The 26,022-nt window shown below is 36.7% G+C and overlaps 1 protein-coding gene across 1 annotated transcript in view; it reads right to left on the bottom strand.

The window, feature by feature from the left end:
* BANK1 (B cell scaffold protein with ankyrin repeats 1) overlaps positions 1-26,022 on the bottom strand; it is a 151,180-nt gene that overhangs the window by 69,370 nt on the left and 55,788 nt on the right. Inside the window, exon 8 of the mRNA XM_085325634.1 lies at positions 15,282-15,478. Within this exon, the coding sequence (XP_085181760.1) occupies positions 15,282-15,478 (197 nt within the window). The remainder of the gene's footprint in view (positions 1-15,281; positions 15,479-26,022) is intronic.

Raw genomic sequence — 26,022 nt, 5'->3', positions numbered from 1 at the left:
GGTGATGCAACTTTTATTCTATGTTTTTACTAAGTGCTTGATTTTCTAATCTTAGCATACTTTTCCTAACTGTAACTTCTTTGGAGCACTGATACATTTAAAAGCTCCATTAATTATATATGGACATTAGAATTAAATTCCTCAAGGTAATTTTTGGAGGTTTTTCTTTCTTTCTTTTTTCTTTTTCTTTTTCTTTTTTTAACTAGACTATAGAGTTCTCTTCAGAAAAAAAAAACTCCAGAATTAAATTTCATAAATTTGTATTCAACTACGCTGTTGATTCTTTACCTACTGAGCGCCTAGAGACAGAATCACCTACTCAGTCAAAAGGGAAAACATTCACGTCAAGAGTTCTTGTAGCACTGTCACACCACTGTAAAGAACCAAGAACATGCCCACAAGCTTACCTCAATTACTTCAGTGACATCAGGATAGAGAACAAGTATCAGAAACATTGGTGTGGCGGAAAAACAAAACAAAACAATTCATGCTGCCAATCCCAGTTTTACAAATATATAACTTCTGTGAAGCAGAACTTGTCGATATCTTAAATCAGATTTCTRCACTGATTTCACCTCCTCCTGTTGATCTATACTGAGATTGGAGTTTACAGATTAGCGTGTTCTGCCCTGTGGTCAACACTGTTGCACGCTTCATGTGAATCAGAATTCATCTAAATATTGTTTTGCTCTAATTATATTCTTTTATTCACTTCTAGCCTTTTTTGTATAAAAAGATTAGGAAAAGGTGGTTTTCCAGCACAAGGACTAAAGGATCCATCTGATTTTTTTTTCTCCTTTCCAAAAGCCCAGTGACATCTGCTGAACCTCGCTTGCTTTGTGGGCCCAATACTCTATTTGCTGAGTACTACAAAAGCCTGATTAGGTCTACAAGAGCCAGAGTGCAAAGCACAGTGCAGGATTGAGCCCACTGTGAGGCTGGTTTAAAGATATTCAACACATTTACATATAGTTTCATCTCTCTGCACATAGAGATAAAGTAATAATAAAAAGATGAACTGAACAGACAAAGATAGTCCACAGCCAGTTCAGTCTACTTAGTCCAGAGCAAGTTTTAGGGAAAACCTTAGCTTATATAACTGAGATCTCTACAAAACTATTATGTTCCCAGAATTAAATTTTATTTCCCTGTTTGTAGTCTTCATAGCTGTTTTTCAATTTTGACCTTCTGTGATGTGAAGGAGGAGAGAGAGGGAAATAACTGTCTTCCTAATATTTATTCATTCACAATTACTTTTTGAGAACATTGGATCTTCTTGAACCTTCTGTTTAGGTAACTGCTTCCTGCCTATGCATTTGTGTTGCCTCTATCACTGTAGTATCCAAGCATTTAACAAAAAATAAATTAATCCATGCTCTCAACATTTGTATGAAGTCAGGCAATATCYTTCTTATTACAGAACAAGAGATGTGACACTGAAAATTGACCTTGGAACCATCTCATACTGCACAGTATGGATAGCCTGTGCTATTCAGAGTAAGTTTGGGCACAAGAGGCTAAACTCTGCGTAAGTCCTCCCAGAGAACTGAATGCTTGYTAGCATGCTATGCTTGATGTAGTACCAGTGGAATCAACCGTACTTACATCTCCAGTAATGATCACCAGTCTAATACAAAATCTCATCCAATCAGAAAATACTTGCAAATTCATCTATAACTRTTATCTGAATAAACTAGCAGTATTTAACTAATATTTCACTGCTAAGTGAATTACAATAAACACAATAAAAATTCCCAGCCCTTAAGTATTAGAAATGGAAATATCTGTTAGCTAGAGATATTGAAAAGAAAGGCCAGATTAAAATTCTGAATATCATAAATGACTTGCATAACAACTTATAGAGGTGATGATGAATTCAAACCTCAAAATATATCAGGGAGAATGTCTGAAATGAACATCATGAAGCTAGGGCTTTTTTGTGATTAAAATACTTACAAATTATTAATTAAACAAACCAGGAACATGCAATTAATTCAGAAGATTTCCTGTAAACTTGGGTGGATTTCAAAGTTTTCTAAAATATGTATTACTGTTGTCAAGTAGCAGGAACCCACTACTTCAGGATGCGTTAGATCCTGCAGTCGAGATGGCTCAGCTTTCTATGGTAATCCCCATTAGTCTGCAAAATAGTCCATTCTTTTTCTGAAAACATTGTTAAGTGCAATCACTGAGACTACTCTAGAAACATACAGATTTATAGAGACTCTTGTGGATACAGCTGCTAGATGACAAATTCATGGTGAGTTCTGATTGTTCGTTATTGCTCTTGCCCTGTACATATACAGCAACTGCCCTCTACTTCCAAGAGTAGAACCCATGATTCTTTAGCACCATTYTGCTAAGTTACAGGATTTAACAGGGATTCAAGTATGATTCTACAACCTTATTAGCACATAGCTGCTTCATTAATATCATTTTTCACAAGCTTGTTAAGAATGAAAATAATGAGCAGCAGCACCCAATTTTTTAAATCTGCATCTAATTGCAGAGCATTTAACTCTTTCCACTTAACAGTGGTCATGATTTCCAAGTCAAGCATAGCATATCCAGCAAAAACAAATTTGATAGAACTGATCATCATTTTATCTGGATTTTCTTTGAGGGTATTGAAAGATCTTTCAAGTCTCTCTTAGGGAAATTAAAATAACACTTCAGAACACATAATTCTCCCTGCCCAACAATATAAACAAATCCATGCCTACTTTTCTCTAGGGAGCCAAATTCTTCATGTGCTATCAAAAACAATTTCTCTCACTTGACCTGGTCTGTATTTTTGTCATATTTGATAAGCCTTAGCTATCCCTCCAATCAAATGGTTTATTTAGTGCAAGTATAAAATATCTTTTCCTCCCTCCCCCAGATTTTTCTGTTCTTAAAGGCTTTTGTATCCTTTTATATTTTGTATCCTTTATAATGTATTTGCTCAAAACAGTTTAGAAGTTTCCAGTCTCATCCCATTAAAAACAAGAATAAGAGTAAACTCCAACTACCTAGCAGAAAAAAATTCTCATTACAGTAAAAACTGGGAGTATCAGGAATACGCAGCCTTCACTGTTTTGTATGATTATTGTCATTACTTTCCACAAACCCTCTGTAGCCTTCTTTGCAGTAGTTTGCAAAGCTCACTTTTATCAAACCCAACTTTTTTTAATTTGTCCTTTAGAAGCAGATTGTTGCATACTATATTCAGGTTGTGATGCAGTAGGAAGCCTTCCCCTGAGTCCTCACTCCAACCCTCTGCATTCTCWGATTTGCCGGATGTCTTTAGACAACGCCAATAAGGTGGTTTATGATCTATTTCATTTAACATTGCTTTTTTAGGAAGCTATTAATCTTTTTAAATTCTAAGAGTCCTACTAAGTCGTTCTCACTTGTTTGGTATAATAGCATTTATTTTTGTTACTGCCAATGTTACATAAAGCCACGTGTCAAATTTTGAACATAYGCTATGAGAGCACAGTGACACACTGAATGATGCTCACACAGYACCTCAGAACTCCAGCCACTTTAATGATTACCTTTAGCTTTTTCATCTCTCCTTAGAGCAGCATACCTTACCCAATGTATATTTTCACTTGCTGGTATTCTCGCTGGTGGAAACGGCCAGATTAGAAACACTTTCATAAGAACAAATGCTCAACTCCAGAAAAGTACAAATCCCTGCGTCTTCTTCTATTCCAATTTAATTCTTTAATTTTTCCTATTCTACTGCGGTAGGTAGGTAAGTAAAAACTTCAGCCCTAATGAAGGAATGGCTTTGTTCATTTATCTCCTGGGTGTGTTATTTTGGCTCTGTGGAATGGATCCTTTTGTTTAACAACAGCCCAGCAGCTCAGCATTTTCCCAAGGTTGCTTAAAGCTTCTGGTCATGTACTTCCACCATCTATTGCTCTTTTTGCTGGCATCCATTGCATGCAGATATAGAGTGAACCACTGTTTAAATCCTCTCCAATTGTTTGCCACACTTCTGGACATTTTCAATTCTAATAGGTCTTTTAACTACTTCAGGCCAAGCGCTAGCCAAAAATGTGCTGCGTTTTGCTGCTGGCACTGCGCACTATTTGTTCTCCAGTAAAGATTTCGCTGCCAAGGGTCCAATAAAAGCCTGTTTCTTTGAGTGCCCAAGTTCTAACTTAATACATCACATTTCATTAGCCACAGCATAACACAATGCATCYAATATACTGTACATGCACACTTGCTTCTTTGTCATTTTATTAACTAAAAAACTAGCAATAAATATCATCCTTCTCTTTGCATTATGTAGGTATATTTAATATGCACAGAAGCAAATTAAAATAACAAATCATTCTTTAATTAATAATCTTGGGAAAAGAAGGGAAATGGTTCTTGCTAACAAGTTCAATCCTGCTTGCTTTCAAAATTCTGAAGCGATCTTTTCTGGATTTTCCAGAGGCCCTTTCTGTCTTGCTCTGTATGTATATGGCTAGTAAATGCTGTTCCTRGGTTCATATTGAACTTTTCCACAAAGAAAGGGGGGAAAAAATCTGTAAAAAAACACTAGTTTTTACAGTTATAACTTTGCAAATTACGTTGTCAATGACAACAGGTGTCCCTTGGACAAGCTGGCTAGAATTTACTGCAGATCTATACACCAATACCAGATTTTGCCACCTTTAACCTCTTCTCTTTAAAACATAAGATTTTAATTAATTTGAAAAGCACCCTTGACTCTTACACAGTTTCCATGGAAATTTTGTTCAATACTTTGACCCATTTATGTATGATAGTACATGCTATCAACTTCCATCATTTTTTAAAAAATATAACTCATTAAAAATATCCTTGAAGTTTGGACTAAGTGTTGCAGTTCAGAATTACACTCATAACTATATGACTTTCASGTCTTGTACAGTACTGAATTCTGTGTTTTCCTAGGCATCCTAAAAGGAACCTGCTAGTGTTTTCCATATGGCAAGGAGATTTTTCTGCCTACATTTATTCTCATAACTCTCAGAAAGTGGTATTTATTAACAGCAGAGGCATTCAGTTGGAATTCAGAAGGCTACTGGTGACCAACTGCAGGTCTTGAGTTCAATAATTCAAGGATGGCTCTTAGATCACCTCTATGACTGTACAAGAGCAGCTACGTAATCTGAAATCTTGGGGGTAAGTAAAATCAAGCCAATATGGCTCATAAGCTTGGCATCATCAGACAGTGCTAAGATCCAGTTATATGCCCCACAAGCCATCCCACATTTACAGTAAGAGCTGTACAGAACCATTAACTTCTGCTGCCTGAGAACAACTCTCAAACCCCTGATGTACGTACATTGCTGCTGCCAGCTGCATGAAGATTTTGGCACATGGGGTTAAAGAAGACTGCCCACGTCTGTAACGGACAGCATACAATTTGGATCATAATGATTGCAAAGGATATTAAACATGTATTATAAAGCAATCTATTAACATACTGGCTTTTTTTGTGAAAGTGAACGTATGTGTCAGTTGTTTCATGCTCTTTTGAGTTTTGTAGACTACAGGAATTCCAAAACCATTTTTAAGTCTGCACCAAACATAAGAARAGCAAATGGTTATTGCTAGGTACCCTAGAGTCTTGGCAATAAAATATTGAATCATATATTGTAAAACAATATATAGGCACAGAAGGAAGAGAAGGCCTTCTGTGTAGGGTCCTCAGACAGAATTATAAATGGAGACTCTGCTTGGCTGTGTTAAACAGAACTAACACTGTGCAGGGCAGAAATGGATTTTTTTAAGCAGTTTCACATAATGGGGTTGGTAGCTTTGAGAAATGTCTTTCCCTAATGGTCATTCTATTGATGTAGAGCCTACAGACAATTTTCCTAATTAAGCCATAAATTACAGCTGTAGGAAAGTCTGGTAATTCACTATTAGAGCTATGGAGAGCTCTGAGCCTTCAAACTGCTGAGGATGTGACAAACCTTTTACCTAACTTTACTCATTAAGTCTTGCTTCTTCCCCTAGTTTTTCTTAAAGTTTTAGGATCAAAGAATTCCCTTCATATCTCATGATGTCACTCAAAAAGTAGGTGGGTTTGGCTCACAGACTGTATTTACCACTGTAACTTCTACAATCCCTTTCCTTTCCTAATTTCCTTTAATTTTCCTCCATCAAGCTGAAACTCCCCTTATTACAATTTTGCTCTTCGTTTTGGGTTCCCCCCTGCCCCAAGAGGCTGAAGAAAGGCAATGGTGACATGCTSTCTTTTTTTGTACTCAAAAACTTGTAAGATGTGATAGACATTTCATTTCTTCCCAAATCACTGGGAGGCAGCCAAATAACATACTCTAGATAGCCTCACTGAGAGCGTATACTGTCAAGGGAAACCTGCTTTTCAACAGTCACTCATACACCTTCAACCCTTCATCTGACAGATGTGAGACCCCAAACTTGCTTCTGGACGATGCACTGGAAYACGACACCACAACAAGCTTTAGGACTTGTGTTGTAAACTTGTAGTTAGCAGATAATTTTTGACCATTTCACCTTTTCTTTTGCATTGTAAGGGCTTCTGAGATGTCTGTATTTGAGGAAGAAGAAATAAAAAGGCAATCTGCTCACYGAATGATACCCAGTCATTGGAACGGTCATTAGAGGAAAGCTGATGGAAAGGTCCAAGGAACCATTCTGCTGTACAGTTATGGAATAGCTTCTCCTTGGGAAAGCTTCTTCCTTTATCTCATGCAACTGATTTGTTCCTAGGCTATAGGATTCATGCTTTCAYGATGAAAACAAACAAAAAAGCCCATACTGCATACAGTGACTTGAAATTTTCAACAACCATAAAAATGTACAGCCTGATGATTCTTTCCTATAATTCTGGCTTCAGTGGTATCCTAACCGGCTGAACATGAAAATTACCTCTTCCTGGAACAGCATTTTATGTCAAATTTGCTACATTTCACTTTTACTGCCTGTTGCCTTATCACAAGAGGGGGTAAACAGGAGTTTATTCTACTTATCTTTACCATATTCCTTCTAACACCTCTTCAGGCTACTAGAGTATTTATCACACATTTATTTCCRTGTTTCTTTAAAGATAAAGGGTCCAGATGCAGGCATGGCATAGATTTATACAACACTGATCATATAACAACACAACATGGTCAGTTTTGTTTTCTCTCACTTTATGTGTATTTTTTATTGACATAAACAGTCTAGCCAAACCTTTTTCACATGCTCAAACCAGTTCAGAGCCTAGCAATATAGATGAGGGATGAAGATGATTCCTTCCAGCCTAAACACTACTGAAAAAAAAGAACAAAATAAACCCTCTTACATAAGCGTCTTTGCTGAAGTTGCCCTGTCACAAAATAATCAGCAGGACCTCTGAAAATCCCTTGGCTTTATAAACATAAATACAGTTAAGAATGCAAGTATTGTCATACACCCCTTTTTCATTTTTCTTGTTTCTAATTCACAAGCATTTTGTCTAAAATTCTGTTAGCAATTAAGTTCTCTTAAAAACTGTAAAGGTTTTTTGAAACATCAAGTTGCTAAAAACTGACTTCCACTGTATCACTGCTATAGTTACAGAATGGCAGAAGACAAAGTATCAGACAATTCTTTGGAAAAAACATGCTAGTTCATTTTAAACTTTACACAAATTTCAACAGGTATCTCATACAAAACTAAGCTTTCTAAATCTGCAGTTCCATTTATCATTCCCTTCGCGAGAAGGTTGTACTCAATTGCATAGTTATGACAGAAGATTTAATCACAGTTAAGGTGCAAGGTTCTAGGCAGCATAACAGTCTGCACAGACACTTAAAAATGTGTTTAGCTTAATGTCTATGATTTTTTAAAAATGAAAAATCTAGCCTTTTTTTTCCTTAAAACTGAGGTCTTCCATGCCCAGTCATTACCCTAATTGCTTTAGTAAAACATAAATTGAATCTGACCCCAGAAGGCAGTATGTGCCTGCAAGCTATCATTACAGTCAGCATTTCCCTCTGAGATGAGAACATGTGAAAAGAGGAGGAAACCTTTAAGACACTAAAATAAAAATAAATTCCCAAACCAAATCCTAACTATAAGACACTAAACACTGATAATGGGAACCCTCTCCACAAGTAATTGGAGGGGGAAAGCATGAGGGGGGAAGACAGAGATCCTCCCTGAACAAACACCTCATTTAAATCATTGGATGAGGCTGGCTTGCCTATCAGTTGGCAGAGGTTCACAGGACTCCTCAGCCAAAACTGGCCAAGAAGTTTAAGAATTTCAATTCATTGCCAAAGGTTTGTGACTATCCATTCACTACAAAATATCAAAAAATATGTCAACCTATTCATTGTCAGTTAAGTAACTTTCAGTGTAACAAAATATTAACATAACAAGCAACATTTCTGAGCATTAAAATATTGTGGAAAAATAAAACCCCAGTAGGCTTCACTGAGAAACCAGTAGTGGATTGGCACAAATTTTAGCAATTCGACTATTCTCCTTCTCTCTTGCATACTCTTCCAATATTGAATTTGAAACTAATTAGCAATGGGCCAATGCAATACTAGTGTAGCATTTAAAGTAGATATTAATAGCCTTCAGATTCACTGCATTTAGGATGCTTTAGTACATATCCATTCCATCKTTCAACACATGGTGTAGCCACTACACATGGTCCTTCCCCAACAGAAAATTAATAGTTGAGGAAGAGATTGCAACCAAATTTACAGATATRAAAGTTTCACACTGGGGAGCTCTTCCATACTATACAGTCTTGTACAGAAACACAAGRATCATAGAATCATAGAATAGAATCATAGAATCAGTAAGGTTGGAAGGGACCTCTGGAGATCATCTAGTCCAACCTCCCCGCTCAGCAGGGTCACCTACAGCATGTTAGACAGGGTTGCAGCCAGGCGGGCCTTGAAGATCTCCAGAGAAGGAGACTCCACARCCTCTCTGGGCAACCTGTGCCAGGGCTCCGTCACTCTCACAGGGAAGAAATTCCCCCTCACRSTCAGGCAGAACTTCCYGTGCTTCAATTTCTGCCCATTGYCCCTTGTYCTTCTGTTGGATAAACATAASATGTAGGAATAMTTCTGTTATAAAAAGCTGATTCCTGATGAGCTTGCAGGAATCACTATCCCAAATTATAAGAACATTTGTTGGAGAAATTCCAGCCACCTGAAAATCTATTGTCATTTGGAGGTGGTAGCTACACAGCTAAGGAAGTTTCTTTCTGCATTTCTTTGCAATAATAAATGCATAAAACAATTCTGAGGAGAAAGTACCATAAAATTTCACAGTACATAGCTTTTTCTTTCTTTCTTTTTTTTTTCTTTTCTAGCTCAGCAAGATTCTAGAAGAAATTCTTGACTCTGGTTCAAGAGATAACATTTTACATTCCATTCACTTCAAAATAAGACAGAGATGAARGGGAGAGGTGAACAATGGCAAATTATTTGCCAACCTATATAGCTGCCCATCTTTTAAGTTGGCTAAGTTTTACATAAATACAGCTTGTCATTTAAGAAATAAGTTTGTTTTTGCAATATTTTAACTAAAACACAYATGTCTTCCATAAAACAGATTCTGAGTGAAGATTATGAGGGAATGAGATTATCCACTCCWGAGGGAATTGCTAGCAAGGGCAAACTCAGTAACGAGGAACAGGAGACGCTCAGGTTTAGACTTTGCAGGGTGCATCTCAAAAGATGTAGAAAATACTAAACGCWACTCTCTCTTTTGAAAGAAACAGACTCCTCTTGTACAAGGCCTWCCTAGGGCATGTCTCAGCCTATTGAAATCTAAAAGAATGTCGCCAATTTATACAGAACAGAATGCCCATTATTTTTTCAATAGCTGCACAAGAGGTGCCTGAAGTAGGAAGATGTAGAAATTACATTAAACAAGAAATTCAGAGAGGCTTTTGCTGGTGGCAGAAGAAGAAGTTTTTTTCCATCAGCCCATTGTTCTGAAATAGATTGTCATAGGTCTGGTCAAAAGTCTTGGACAACTTAAAAAAGCTCAGTTAACCTGTACTTTGTGCTGCAGATTTCAGGCAACCAATTCTGAAATATTACAAGGTATTTTAAAAATAAAAATGAATTTGTGCTGTCTTGACTGTGTGGCGGCAACATTAAATGACTGTTTCAATTATTATATTTAAATAACATTTGTGTCACCCCTAGGAATCTGCTTTAAAGGCCAAAACCAACAGTCAGAAGTTATTTGCACTAAACAACCAATAAAGTGCTCTCTGAATTTTACTTTTCTTAGAAACAGCACATATGCTACAAGAGGTACACATTAATCTTCCTGACTGCTGCCCATTCAGCAGCATAGTTCCACCCATCCAGCAGCATAGTTCTTAGTAAGGGAAGGGAGAAATTAGCACCCCAAAGTGCTAGGACAAGGAATTACGCACATACTAAAGGATAAAAGCCTAAATTGGCTATCAGTGTGACCTCCAATTTCAAATAGTGAGGTCACAGATTGAACGTAGTCTTCTCATCAGTCACTTAATGCCTGGAAATTCTCTCTCACCTGTTTTTTAAAGTCTTTTTGTGCCAGATGAGAACTTCATTTAAGTGACTTCRTTATTTTTTGGAGGTGGAATTTCTGTGTAGGCTTAAAAGACCTCCACTGACAACAACAAGAAGCTGTTGCTAGTGTCAAAATAGCTTTCAGATGGAGTATGCTCAAAGAGAAATGTCTGAAACAAGGCCCAGACATGTGAGTAAATTACTGCAGCTTAGCAAGGTACTACCTATCATAGGTGCAGCAACAACTGAATGCATACATGCTTGGAGCCTGTGGCTAACGGAAGACAAAGTACTTGGGCCTCTCTTACTGGAATTTGAGCTATCAGGTGSATCAACTAAACTTTTTAAAGTTTAGTTCATCATTTCATCTGTTCAGATAATCTGAGTCAAAGATTCCCACTGAAGCTCACTTACTAGTCTTAAATTCACAGAATAAGTGATACCCCTTTTTTATTCTATCAAAGAGGGAATTACTTAATCTAAATTATAATGAAACATGTAAGAATTGGAAATAAATGTCCATTTATATGGTTTTGTGCTAAAATGTAAGAAAGATACGATTTGCTTAACAAACTACTGATACCTTTAAAACTCAGCTTTATCATCATCCCCATTAAACAGACTTTTCCCAGGCTTCATCAGTTTAAAATCTCTAATACAAAGGGATTGAGTCTTACAATGTTCCTTCGGGACAAGGAAGACATTTTCAAGGAGCTTTTAAAATGCTGTTTTCTAAGAGAAAACTCTACTGCTTGTGTGGTCATACATTTATACAGGTTACTAAATGGTGTGATGTTTTTGCATCTAAGGGCCCTGCAAATAACACAGATACTAAATGAGGAAAATCTCTTCTCCTCTTCCCACTCCACTCATACAGTTGTATCAGCAGAAGCATGATAAATATTATGTGTTCTTCCCTTGTGCCTTGTTTTTACACAAATCAGGAGAGACCAGCTCCTAGCATGTTAGCAGAGCTCTCCAGCTCTGCCTTCTGAGTCTGTAACACTCTCCACATAAGCACCAGCACCATCCAGCTCCAGAAAAAGAGCTTTTCATTCTAAACAGGGACAGGGAACTCACTGCATATAGACGATCCAATGTGCAAGTTACACAGCTCCTACAGCTCACTTCTGCCAAAAGAGCCCTGAGCAGCCTTACCAGTAAGCCTGCCGGGCATGGGAGCTATGGGGCTGCACCAGAAAAGGTGCATCACCAGCGAGCCCCAAGGGCAGCTCTGCTGACCACCCACCAACTACAGCTGCACAGCGAAGTCTGAGGTTTGAGCGCAGAAGCAGTAACTGTGCTGTCGCCACTTYCCCTTTCACTTCTCCGTCTCTAACCTTCCCAGGGGATTCTCACTCTCYTAAGGATTTCCCAGCGCAAAGGCAAAACCCTTTCCAGGCTTTTGGACAAATTCAACAGATGTTTTAATACTCTCATTTTTCTGGAGCCCTACTGCTCTTTTAAGATAAAGTGATGAATTACTGTGAATATTTTGGGGCTATTCCCTACAGGAATGGCAAAACACAGATAACAAATTTAAAAACAGTTAGAGAGCCAAGCACAAAACTGCTTCTCTTGTAATAATGAGCAATTTTAATACTCCAACTGTAACAGGAAGTTCCTGGAACAGGCTTAAACTAAGTTCTGCTTGGCTCTGAGCCACCTAAATATTTCTTTTCCACATTCCCATCAATTACAGAAGTACAGTAAGTGTTTTTGTTCTTAAGTGCACTATTACTGGGGACACAAATAAGCCATTTTTCTTCTAGCGTTTTGAAGCTAATATTTCTAAAATACTGTATTACACATTTGGCAGGCTTGAAGCATGATCCAGTTTTCACTTGTGTAAGATCAGTACATCACGCTATTTGAATCAGTTGAAAATGAGTAGTACTAACCAGACTATATACCCTTATGACGGTAGCTCTAACACTAGTGAAGCTGTTTTTACTTCGCTGCTGGTATAGGTATTTACATTTGGAAGAGGAGTCATAGGAAGCTGAAAACAATTTTTTCTTTAGCTGTTCACATGCAAACATTGGCAGATAGGTATCATAAAGGAATGGCTTTTGTGAAAAATCAGATTATATAAAGTCAAGTTTACCATTTTCCATGATTTAGACTGAAYATTTTACACCAAGACTTCATTAAGGCAAGTTTACAATCCAGATAAAAAGGAATAGCTAATCACARGCATGCATATGCTTTGATAGGAAGAATTTATAATCCTAAAGTGAAACATACCACCCTCAGAAATACCACCTTCGATCACAGAGCAAAATCTATCAAAATGTAAAGAAACTAAAMGAAGTGCAACGTATCCTCTCTCAATGCATGTCACTTGTAGGCTGCCTTTACTGCATGTGCTTATGTCTGCTCCTACACAGACATCCCAGATTACAGCCTTAGGTTGAATGTTCTAGGGATAAAAATAAAATCATTCCTTTTCTGAAGCCTCTAGCYCTGTGGAGGATGTACAACAGACACATGACTGAAGTACAGAGGGATGAGTTTCTACAACACTAGCTTAAAGATAAAGGTCCTACRCAATTAACCATTACCACTAATCACGATAAATTAACCATGGAAACTATGGTTAATTTATCAGTGCTGAATTCTTTGAGTCACACGAGTGTTTTCAAGGAAAAACCTGGGACTCTGACTGAGMGCTAAGTATCAACCTATTCACATTCTGCCTAGCCTTACCAATCCTTTACATATAGCACATGCTAGGAGAACACAGCCTTATGAAAATATCACTTAGATCCACAGGTAGGGAAGTTAGGGAATACAGTTCCACCCTCCTAAGCAAATTGGTACAACTCCAATGGCCAAGGGCCCTGGCCTTGTATATCAGACTGCTGYGAGCAAGGGTTCTCTGACCAGTACAAAGACAGCAGTCAGACTGTAATGGTAATTAGAAATYGTTAAAATAAAAAATTATTAACATGTTGACCTAGGAAGACAGCCACCAACTGGTTTTGTGGACAGCTTTATGCTGGATGAGGAGGAGCATCACATTTTCTTTGGCTAAATTTGATATTAACTACAGTATCAGAAATGGAAGTAAATGCATCACCTCTGCAGTACAGCATTCCTTCGCACTCCATCAGCAGAAAAACACTCTACAGTGCTTTTCAGGTCTGATCAAATCTATTACCTGGTAAACAAAGAAATATTCCCTTTCACTTAARAAAAGGCACCAGATCAAATCCTGAATTAGGTATAAGCTTTCTTCAGCAATATTTCTATAAAAGGAGAAATATCTGATTTATAGATATTCTACCTCCCTCAACTTTTCTACAGCCTGTATCAATAACTGTTCAATGAGAACAAAGTAAAATAGTACATTCTCATTCAGTATCTTGACCACTAGAARAATTCTTTACTTTCAGGTCCTCAGGACTGCAATGTTTTTCATAGAACTCATAAAAAAATCAAAACAAAATAAGAAAAAACATTGCTGAAGTCATCTTCATCGTTCAATACTGTGACCACAGTAATTTTTTCCCCCTAGCTTTTCCAGTGCCTCCTTCACCTTCATGCAAGCTGTATCAAGGCTTAACCAATTCCTATGACATTGATCTAGAATTTTAGTAACTAACCTTAGTCAGCCAGTATTTCCATTCTTTACTGCATTTCCTTCTCCTTTAAATTACCTTTAGGTTTCTCACTCTCTTCTCCTTATTCATGTAAAAAAACCTCTCACTTACATATCCACACATCTGTTATCATGTATTTCTTCAGATCCTGTCTTTGGTCTCAYGTCTGTCCACAGTTAAATCAAGCTGAATGGTTTACAGAGAAGCGAAACTTCTGGCTCTCCTGCTCTTTGTATTTTTTCCTTTTAGAAACTTGATGTCATCTTTCTTTTTTGTTTTTTTTTAATAATCAGAGTCCAACACAAAAAAACCCCACATGATCAACAAAGCTGTATCAGTTCCTCRCAACATAAACTCACTTCTGTCAATCTTCACAACCCTCTCTTCTGATACGTCACTTGATTTGTTCTCTAGGCTTTGAAACCTCTGTGGCATGGGTTATCATCTAGGCTCATATTATAGTTAAATAATAAAAACTCAAAATAGATTAAAACCGTCAAAAGTTACTGTATTATACTACTTATTATATCATTAATTCTATTAGATTTTATTGGCAATAGCTGGCTTACTAGAAGTATCTACATATCATATTTTATCATTATCACGTATGTGAAAATACAACTATTAGCCAGAAACCCCACTCACTGCATATCCAACAGAAGAAAGATTTACTCCATCTAACAAAGGGTAGTACAGTTTAGTCTTTCACAAAGTGGACAGCCGAGACAGAGGCAGTACTCTCTCTGCTGAATGCTAGAAAGAGACAACACTCAGAAGTCACTTTCAAAGTAACTTTTAACAAAGTCTATCTCCTACTCTAGAAGGCTAGGCTAGATTACTTACAATATAACCATTATRTGGGTGCTGAAAGCATAAATTTAATTAAGGCCACATGAAGTACTTCTGATGAGTTATTTTTCCATTACATGCCTAAAATTCAAGCAGCACAGAAACTCTAATTTGCATTACAACATTACATAAAGAAAGTSGCTGTTTCCCCTACTGGCCCCTGTTTTTAAAACAGCAAGATAAGATAATATTGTCAGATAGATGGATTGCTGTGTATTAGGTTTTACAAGAGCAGATACTATGGGATCTCAGTAGCACAATGTCATAAGCCTCGGTTATAGATAGCTTATGAAAGAATGTATGGACTTACCAAAAAATCTCCAATTAATTTTTGTAGTTCCTTGTGACCATGCTTTCTAGCAATACCTGCTGGATTGTCTCCATTTTTGTTGGTTATGTTGCAAGCCTGTGTGGCCTTGGGACACCTGAGTAGAAGAGCAGCAAGGTTCTTTAATCCAAATTTGGCTGCACAGTGAAGAAGAGTGGGAAGTTCTTCCAAATGCCTATCTGTATTTGGAAAAAAAAATCATGAAGAACAATTTTGCTTTTATAAAACATCCATCACAAAATTCCTTTGCATATTAGTATTACTGAGTTGTAATAAAACTGGCACCCAAAGAACAGTTCTTCTAAAAGTTTTACATTTCATATAGTTATATATTTTAATAAAGGAGCCTTCAACATAACTGAGAAGTGTCTTTTTTCTTTCCTTTTTTTTTTCCCTGACAGAGAGATTTCAAAGCATTTTAGTTCTATTGAGAAATARTATGTTTCTTCCAAAGGACAAAAAATTCTGCAGCCTGGGTATGCTTTTGCATAGGTGCATATTATTTAATGCTTTAGATATATTTTTTAACCTGGGRCATATGAATAGGACATTTTAGAGATTTATGGTGTTATTTTTTTGTATTATGAGACATTTCTGAGAATTTGCGACTACYAGGAACCTGCAAAAGCTTGCTTAGCACCTTAAAGAAAAAGCAGACTATTTAAAGGTGGCTGTTTCAGCTAAAGATTTTCAGGATTTCTATGAAAAAGCATGATGTTTGTTTGCATTACAGACTATTTTTCTCCTTGKAGAATTGGGCAAAGCTAAACTGAAGTCAGCTTATCATTTCAGCACTTAGACCTGTATCCTGATTCCAGCAGTAGCCACAGATGTCTACAGAAGAATAAGAGATTAAACATAAGCAATACTTCATCTGCCCTCATACTCCAACCCCTTTCTTATCCACCTGTGGTTTGGTGTATTGTGRTTTGTCTATATATCAGCATGCAGCGCATCTGTCTTCCAAGTACCTGTCCAGTCTGCCCCAGGGCACCATTAATTTCTTGCATCTTTCGGGTCTTTTGGCAGTGTCTTTACTTCCCACTGTGTGAAGAACTGCTTCCTCTAGTTTGTTTTGAACCTGGCTCCTACCAGGTTCAAATGATAGGGATGGAGTATAGTATGAACTAGGGACTATCTGCCTTCTCTGCATTGCCAGTGACTTCTGTTATAATCCCCTTGCCTCACTCCCAGAATTTCTTTTCTAGATTGAAGAGAATCAGCCTACTTAACTGTGCCTTGTAGAGAACCTAAATCACACTCAGTGCTCTCTTCTGAGCCTTTCCCAGTTCTAATATATCTTTTCTGAGATGATGGGAGAACTGCATGATAGTCAACTTGTGGGTGAAACATGTAATTTATGCATCATCATAATTATGTCCTCTGTTTTGTTCTCTATTCCTTCCTAATAATCCTTAGTATTTCATTTGCTTTTTGATCTGCTGCCTAGCAACAAGTTGACATTATCATATAACTATGTGGTCATAATCCTGAGTGTTTACATTTCCCCAAAGCACCTCATTTTGTATGTCAGCATAGTATTGCTTTTCCCACTTATATCACTTTGTTTTTACCTACACTGAATATCATGTCATTCTATTGCAGTCACTAAACCTTAGAAGACCCTTCCGCAATTCTTCCCAACCAGTTCTTACTACCCTGAATATTTTGCATCACTATTTTAAGTTCTTTGCAACTATCTGCCTCATGTCTTTTAGACAATTATTCATCTACACCCAATCAATTACCAACTTGATCAGACTCCAGTCTTACAAGGAACTCCAAGAAATCTATAAAGCTAGACTTTCCTTTACAGAATTTTTCCATTATTATAGTTTCTACTAATTTGTGTGGTAGAGATGACACATTAACCTTCTGTAGTTCTCAAGGTCCCAAGAGAAACTGGATTTTGGTGTCACATTCACACCTTCTAGTGCCATGGAACTGAATACACTGCTATTAGTAATCTAGCTATTTTATTCTTAAATTCCCTCCAAACTCTTTAATGAATCCCATTTAGTCTTGGTGATTTCTTAGTGTTCGTTCTGTCCATTTCTGCTGTAACTTCATGATTCTTTCAACTCCAGACAGTCCCTTGCCACATACCTCCCAACCAGGACTACAGCATAGGAACTTACATTTTCTTCTAGTGCAACCACTAACACAAAAACTTTGTTCRGTTTTCCTTGAGCAAACACTAATGCAAAGTTTTGCTTTAATGTTTTTTGCACTAATGCAAACTAAATTCATTTAGTTTCTCTGCATTTAAACTTTTAGCTTTCTTGAGTTCTCCTTTATATCCCAGTCATGCTCCTGTAGAATGTTAATATGGAAGAAGAGTAAAACCTCACCCCAATCATTAGATGTAAGGATTCAAGGAACAAGGACAATTCTTACAATAGGCACAATTAATTAAGTACTGATTGAATAAGCTATTAGGACAATGTGTTTTAGTTCATATTACTTTGTATTTGYAGCATGTTTTATAATCCTTTGAGTTGTCCTACTAAGTTACAGAATTACAATGAGCAATCCTAAAACAGTAAGAGCTGCTAAGGTTCTTGAAAGAAGTAGATGTTGCACAACTTATTTACTCCATATTGCTGAACTGTTTAATTAAATTTCCATAGACTGGACTTCATTACATAATTAGCAGAAATATAAATGTTACTCCAGAGTATAGCCATTAGAATTCTCATTTTTCTCCCCTCTGTTTTCTTAAACTCAGAAAAAAAGTTAAAAAAAAAATAAAAACAAACCTCCCACAACCCTAGGGAAATATACACTGGCTTAAGGAGCTGTCACATTAGCAGCAAATGTATATGCAAGTAATTGGAAGGCTGCGACAACAAAATAAAGGTAAGTCTCTTTTCATACATTAAACAGGATTCTCTTTTTTTAAAAAAGTTCAAAATCAAATAATATTTCAAAAAGCTTCCATTAATSATCATCAAATTGCTTATCTTAATTCTTCTACCTTTTGCAATTTATGTTTTTTTTTAAGTGTCCAGCAAGGAAATATGTGTTGAGAAGTAACTTCAAAGAAGAGCAAATATTATGCAGTTTTACCAATAGCCTGAATTCTGTTAGCAGACRCTAAAAGGTCAACATTGTCAGTGAAAATAGGCTTAACAAAGTATTAATAATACGCTCCAAGGAGAACTTCCACTCCTTGCTTACAAAACCTGAAATAATTGTCTTTGAATGCAAAAAGGGAATCAATTCTACATTATCAATGGATTCAGACACACTATATGCCAATTTCTTCATCAATTTAAGAAGAAAAGATATCCACTGGCATTCATAAAACCATTCTAGGCTTATATCTGAGTCTTTAAAATGACAAAAAATGTGGATATCCCTCAATCAACTCTATTAAGCAAGATCCCTAAACATACATCTCTGTTCAAGACCAATCACAGGAATCAAAATATTTCTTCAGATCCTTCCCACTTGAGCTGTTTTTTTCAGGTAATCACTCAACTCCTCCATAGCTACAGCTACTCTTATATCCCTAAAACATTACAGGAGCCTACCCCATTAAGAGATGAACAGCTAAGCCAGTCATGAAGGATAGTTAACTCAGTCAATGAAAAGATTTCCTAAAGCAAATGTAATTAACTTTGCATATTACTCCCTATATTAAGCAAAACAAAAAGTTGTATTTGGCTATGAAAACTGCAACAGCAGCACTGATCACAAGATCTTTTATATAACACTCAAAAAAGGCACAAGTGAAACATATTCTTAATATTACATGAACAAAATTAAAGCACTCTCACCAAGAACAGGATATACTAGATGTTTCATTTATTTCTTCCTTAAATTTCAGAATAAGCATTCAAATAAATGTTTCCTGTTTTCTTGTGCACCTTGCAACCATTTGGGCTGCATAAGGTCTGTTAAAAAAAAAAAAAAAAGAAAAGAAAAAGGACTACTAATGTTGGTTCTTGCTGTGACTGTAGCTGAAGGAGCCATTGAGAATGGTGTTATTGCAGCATGCTGCATACCAACCTATCAGTCAGCAACTCTGAGCAGCAATGCAACAAACCACCAGCCCTTCTTTTCAGGGTGCTTTCCCATCCCAGATTTTTGGTTTCCCTAAAACACTGATGTGAGAAAAGTAGGAAAAATATTTACTGATAGATGACCTGTCCTCCATCATCATTCAACATCACCAAAAGTTGGAGTAAATCTAATTTCTCTGATACAGAGTATGAAACTAAKCAGAAGCCAACCAAAAATCTCCATGAGCTAGTACTACAGAGATAATAAACTAGTAATTCTTACCAATGACTCTGAAAGCTAAGTTACTGCTGAAAGCCAAAGTTGAAATTATTTCCACTTGTTCTTAAAACAGTAAGATCACTTAAGCAGGAGATACAACACACAAATATTACTCTGTGGTATCACATTTCTTTCTAGAAATCTCAAAAGCAAGACAATAAAAAAGTTAGGGTAAAAGGAGGCCACATTACTGGGCCAATCTTGTCAAAGATGCTAATGGCAAGCTCATACTGCAGATACTGCAAGGCACACTGATTTCAATGTGTATTTTAGGCTGAAGAAATGCACCAATACGGTGTGCAATGTTGATCACTTTAAAATCACTGGAAGTTTTGCCACAGACTTCAACAGCTGAATTCAATAGCTTAATACAAAGTAAGTGTATCCCCAAACAGGGATAAACAAAGGATAAAAATCATTATGTATTTCATTAATCTTCAGTCATGAACTTAGAGGGTGTTAGGAAAAAACCCCAACCAATCAGCATTAATTTCCCATAAGAAATATATCTTGCTGAAATGCAGTATTTCAAAGAAGATGTATACAATGTCAAAAGTTTCAAACCACCTGTCAGATGGCAGGCACAGATAAAGGCATTATATTTGATGTACAAAACTTTTTTTTACATTTCACAAGATTTAAGATATTATGATTCAAATGAACATTAGGAGAAAGCATCTAAATGTGAAATGGACCCAAATGTAAAGTTTCAGCTGTACCAATTAGCAATACAGATTATATTTTCAGYAACAATATTTGGAAAGGCTTATGCCTAAAAAAAAAAAAAAGAGAGAGAGAGGAGGAATAAGTGCTAAAAGTGTCTGAGAACATATGAACTTAAAGGGTAAGAAAATGGCAAAAATTGCCATTTCCATGGTTCTGCATTTAAGACTGTTTTCAATATTTTAAAACCTTCTTTCCTTGAGGCTTAAATTCCAAGTTAGGTGTTAAATAAAACTTTCCTATACACTCTACATGTTTCATATATGTATATATGCACACATACACATGTATATGTCACTAAGTATATTACTTATCAGTTATATTCAGATAATATGTATTACATACAGCATCAGAAAATTCAAGTATAAACATTAATAAGTTCCTCAGAAGTATAAACCTACAGAGGTTTGTTACTGAGCTCATCTGTGCCAGTATGTATGCGYAGCATGTCGAGGGTCTGATTTTCAAAATCTGCAGTTAGGGATGGTATCAAGAAATGTATTCCGCAATTACGAACTTCATAAATCACTAGTCARTTAACATACTTCATGTACTTCATGAAGTATGCCTTCATCCATGCCTTCACATACCAATTAGTGCCCTAAAAAGACATCTGTTTCAAAGGGTTCAGAAAGTAGGACTTTTAAGTCTTGTTTATGAACAGCACAGCAACTGAGATAGATATATTCTATCACTTTGTGCTTTGAATTAAAAGCCATTCCACCACACCTGTGATTTTACAAATGCATGTAYATGTATACAGATACAAGCAGGGGTTTTTTGTTGTTTGATGGCAGAGGGCTGTTTCCTTTGAAAAAGATCCAGAAAGACCTTATATTAAAAGGTAATTTCTAAAAAGGTTAACTTTCAAACAAACATAAATGCTGGCATGGCTCTTACATCTCTGAACAAAAAACCTGCAGATTGCRATATTTTCCTGGAAGACAGAGTGTTAAATCTAAAGACCAAATTTAATTACTGAAGTATCAGTTCTGAGATACTAATCTTGCCTGAGACATAAATCTAYTGACACTCTTAATTAGTAATTCCATATTTTCTATCTTTCATTTCATCTGCTTCAAAAAACAGCATAAAAGGGAAAGTTCTGTTTAAAGAGATTCAACCTACTTTTTTTCACAGCATGAACATCCACCCCACCCTCCAAAGAGGTGCAACACTTAAGAGCGCCATGAAAATACTTCAGTCCAGAGAAGTAAGACAGATCACAGAAGTTTTGTCAGATTACAAAATTACTGTAATCTATCTCCTCATTATATTTAAGAGCTGCGTATCCAACATCTATTGTTACAACATCTATTGTTATCAGAAACAGAACGATGAAAAATCATGTCTATAATACATGCATCTTTAATATCTATTTCAATAACTGCCCATTGATTTGGAAAAAAAGAAAAAAAAAGACAATGCAGTACCAAGTTCTACAGGAGCTGAATGGTCTGGAAGGAAATCCATATATACTATTAATGGTATACCATTGTTCTAAATGATACAGAGCAAAATCTACTGCCTGAAATGTTCTGCATTGCAAAAATATGTAGCTTATATTTTCTATGATGAGACCTTTTCAGTCATAAACTACAAATTAAATTAAACCAAGTTCATCTTCACTAACATGATTATTTGAACTCACTCCTCTTCCCAGCAAAGATTTAGCAAAATGCAGCATTGACAAAACACTGGAATTTGCCAAGTGGTATAACATAATATTAAGCATCACTGTCTGCTAGTAGACATGACAAAAGAAGAATACATTGCCATGTTCAAAAGTTTCAAGTCCTTCCCTTTGGATACTACTGAACTGCTCAGCKCTCCTACTCTTCTCAAAACAGGCAAAGACCTATTTTTTTGCACAAAGAAATCTGAGCTACACAGATCTTTTATGTTGARGTGGCTACATGGATGCTTCCTAGAAAAAAAAAAAAAACACACATCAGATGAACACAAAACGCCTTCTGGGGCTCCCTATTGCAGAGATGCATTAAGGGTGAAGAGCTGTCTAAACCTAATGCACTGGTGTCACACATCAACCACACTGACTGGACAATCCCAGCTAATATTTATCATCTTGATCTCCTCAGCAGGGATCCCTACTCCCAAGTGAAAACCTCAATCCTCCTCTTGACTAAAAATTGGGATTTCTAACTGAAGAGCCCACCTGGGGAAGACTCTTCCCTTGGGCAACACAGACATTATTGCACTATACTTCTCCTGGTTCCTTCCTTTCAGCTCTAACTGCTSCCTTTTGGATGTGATGATAGAATATCTCCAATCTAGGTTAGGTACTGGCAAAGCCGCAATTAGAAGCACAGARAGCTCTATTCAACAGCCTGAAGCCTTCCTCTCAAGGAATTAATGTTAGACATGGGATTGACCCAACTGCTTTTTATGAGGCAACAGTGAATAATGTGGGAGACTAAACATTCACAGCCACCGAAACTGCTGCTTATTCCTTCCAGTCAGCCAAGAATGGTCTCAGACATCAAACTGTATCAGACATTCTCAGAGCTGGTTCATACACACTGTGTGGTGGGGAGGGAAGGCAATCAGAGAAAACAAACACCAGAAACTAATGTGGAAAGCTGGTACATAGCTTCATCTATTGGTCTTGGGCTTTAAGGTTCCATTTCATTTAATTTTACATCACTTCTAGGACCACAATAATACCTGTATGTTTGAGAGAGAGACAGATGGGCACTTAACTGTTTCTCTTATATGGGGGATGCCCATCTCGGATTAGGAAAGTCTTGATTTGTCATCTTGCCCCTCCACCCACTGACTCATAACAACATCTATTCAAGATGTCAATACATGGTGACACATAAGCAGGCTTCAGCCCCCAGGCATTAACCTTTAGCCTTCTCTCATCCTTTAAGCACAACCAGCCTTACTCTCAGAAAGGGAAAACCTCCCCATACTGTTTCAGTACTCTCCAAAACGAGTTGCCCATTAGAGCAGACCCATGTACAGGCTTCATTAAGTGCTTCGGATAGATTCACTACAGTTTCACAAATTTAATTTCTCCTCACGAGAGTGCTTTGAATTCTTCTGCCCATGAAGCMGAAGTGGTGATACAAAGTGAAATATTATTGTAAGAATCAGGAGGACCTCACTGAGGTATACTAGTTTAAGACAGCTTTTAAACACTGCTTTGCAAAGCCTTCCCAGGCAACACAATTGGTAGCCTCCTCTGGTTATATGAAGTAGGATGCAGCTTTCATGGGCCAAACTTCCCATGTCTTGGTGACAGAAACCTTGGAAATATTCTCAGATGATTCAGACCACCCTGGCATGATCCTTTTCTTGGCTCCTGTTCCCTTCAGCTGTTYCAGCAACTCTTCATTGCCCATTTCCATCTTCAGCTGTCGTAACAGCGTAGTCATTTTCTGCCCTGCATAAGCTTTGTCATCTACTCAGAGAGGAATAAAAACATTGTTGGACCTGGTCTCCCTTAAGTTCTTTATAGAAAGATATATTTAATTCATCAATACGACTGAAGCCTACTGGCCTTTTTGACCACATTCTGAAAAATAGCACAAGTATTTCTTCAAATCCCTGTCAAATCATCAGGCAGCGGTGAAGAACTTATCCCTTTCCTGCAGATTCTGCAGCAAAAGTCAATGACAACTAAAGGTACAATTGTCAAAATAACCAAGTAAGAATAAGCCACTTCAAGATCTATTTGGGTTACTTAAAAAAAAAATATATATATAATTGTTCACCTAATTKCCAATTCATAAAATTCAGTGAGTTCTTAACACAAATTAGATGTTTTACTATAAAGAATTTTTTTACTATGCTATGTTTAACTGCTTTAACTGAAGCTTTGTATTATATACACTAGCAAGATGAGGTAATTATTTGAAAGCACATATGTTTTAGGCAGAAAATAACCATTCTYGAACTTGCAAATATGTCATACTGAATTGAGGAAAATTACTGGAACCTTTATCAGCTGTGAAGCAGGAACAACCAATAGAGTTAAATATACACAACTGAATAAAAGTAGTAGTTTTGGAAGTAAATAAAAGTGAAAAACTTTTAATCAATAGCAGTTCTTCAACGACAAAGGTTAAAAGCAGCAGGTTAACAATCAGAAAAGGTGCTGCAGTTAGGCAACTGCACAGAGAACTAAGTAGCTAGGGATCATAAGTGGGAAGGAAAGTGTAAAAAGTGATCAAATATCGTATTTTATGTGTATTAAGGTGGCACCTTCAGCTTTCAGGCTGACTTTGAACCCAGTGCTTGCTCTAATTAGAAGTTTTAGTTGACCTAGGCAAAATTGAGAGGGAGTTGCTGGGTTGTTTTTTTGTTGTTTTGTTTTTTTTTAATGTTTTGGCCTGTCATAATCCCTTCTCTATTCTCTTCTGTTTTCTGTAGAGCATTCTGGAACAACTCAGCTATAAAAGAAAGCATAAAATCTAATATTACTGTATTGTAGCACTGCCTTAGCCTGCAGGAATTTTCATAAAAATTTTAGTAAGCAAACAGAACAGCCTATAGTCTGATATTTCTGCAGACTTTGTATGATATACTTCTTTCGTTTCCCAAATTGATAGATGACATTACATTGAGTAATTTAGATAGGCATTTAAAAATCACTTCTACAGTGTCAACATCAATTAAGCCAAAGGAAAAYGCTTAAAACCCTGTCTGTCTTCCGTTCTGTTGTTTGTCTTCTCTCCGATTGTTATGCTAGCTGCTGAAAACTCAGACCATCTCTTTTGAGTTTGATGTTTCAGCTTGAAAGAAAGAATCAGGGAAATCAGGATAGGATTTGTACTGCTGTTAACAATGGTAGGCTATACAAAAAACAGTATGATTTTTTTTGAAAACAGCAGGTGAAGATTAAGCCTCAATATCTGAGTTTAATTGAAGCAGTGTTAATAGTAGCTTTCCCTTCTTTGGAAGTTATGTAATAGTAGAAAAATGAACAAGCTTTCCTCCAGCAGATACCTTCTCTCATATAGAAATCAATACAAGGCCAAAAATTCCCAGATCTGAGGATTCAAGAGCTGAATTAGAGCTTTCAAGCTGGTCACAATGCACAGCTAAGGAAAGCTTTGAAATACCAGTTTGGACTTGTTATATTGTTTTGACTGGAGTCTAACAGTATACAAATAAATAATACACATACAATGAACCCCGAAAGCAGCTGGATACAGAAGGTACAAAATTCAGGTCAGAGGATTGCCTGCTTCAGTTACATTCTTCTACAAGGTTGGAGAACAAAATATCTTATTGTTCTCACTGCCACCACTAAAAATCCCAAACATGCCTTGGCTCTGTCTTTCAGTTAAYGTTATATAATTAAACACAATGTTTTTTCAGTGGCTTCTGTTCGGTCTGCTTTCGGCTTTTTCAACTGATTGGGCTTCCAGCATTCCTCTTCAGAGGCTGCAGAATAATCTCTTTAAATATCACTCATTATTAGAACACTTTTCCTCTTGATAAGCAGAAGAAAAGTCTATCTTAGTCCCTCTATGCTGCTACTCAGTAATATTTGCACAAAACTGTAAATATGTTTTGACAATGTTCAAATACTTAAATCTTCTCCAGATGTTCTTCAAATACAGAAAATGTATCATACAACAAAAATGAGAAATTACAACAAAAGAAGCACAGTTCAAGTGTGAATCGCGCACCTTATTTCTGACAAGCTTTACAAATACAGCAGGTTCTGGCAATACTTTAC

The sequence above is a fragment of the Rhea americana genome, unplaced genomic scaffold (assembly GCF_003343005.1).
Source record: "Rhea americana isolate MKP2758 unplaced genomic scaffold, rheAme1 scaffold_99, whole genome shotgun sequence".
NCBI classification, from domain to species: Eukaryota; Metazoa; Chordata; class Aves; order Rheiformes; family Rheidae; genus Rhea; species Rhea americana.
This window is presented reverse-complemented; position numbering and strand designations above follow the sequence as displayed.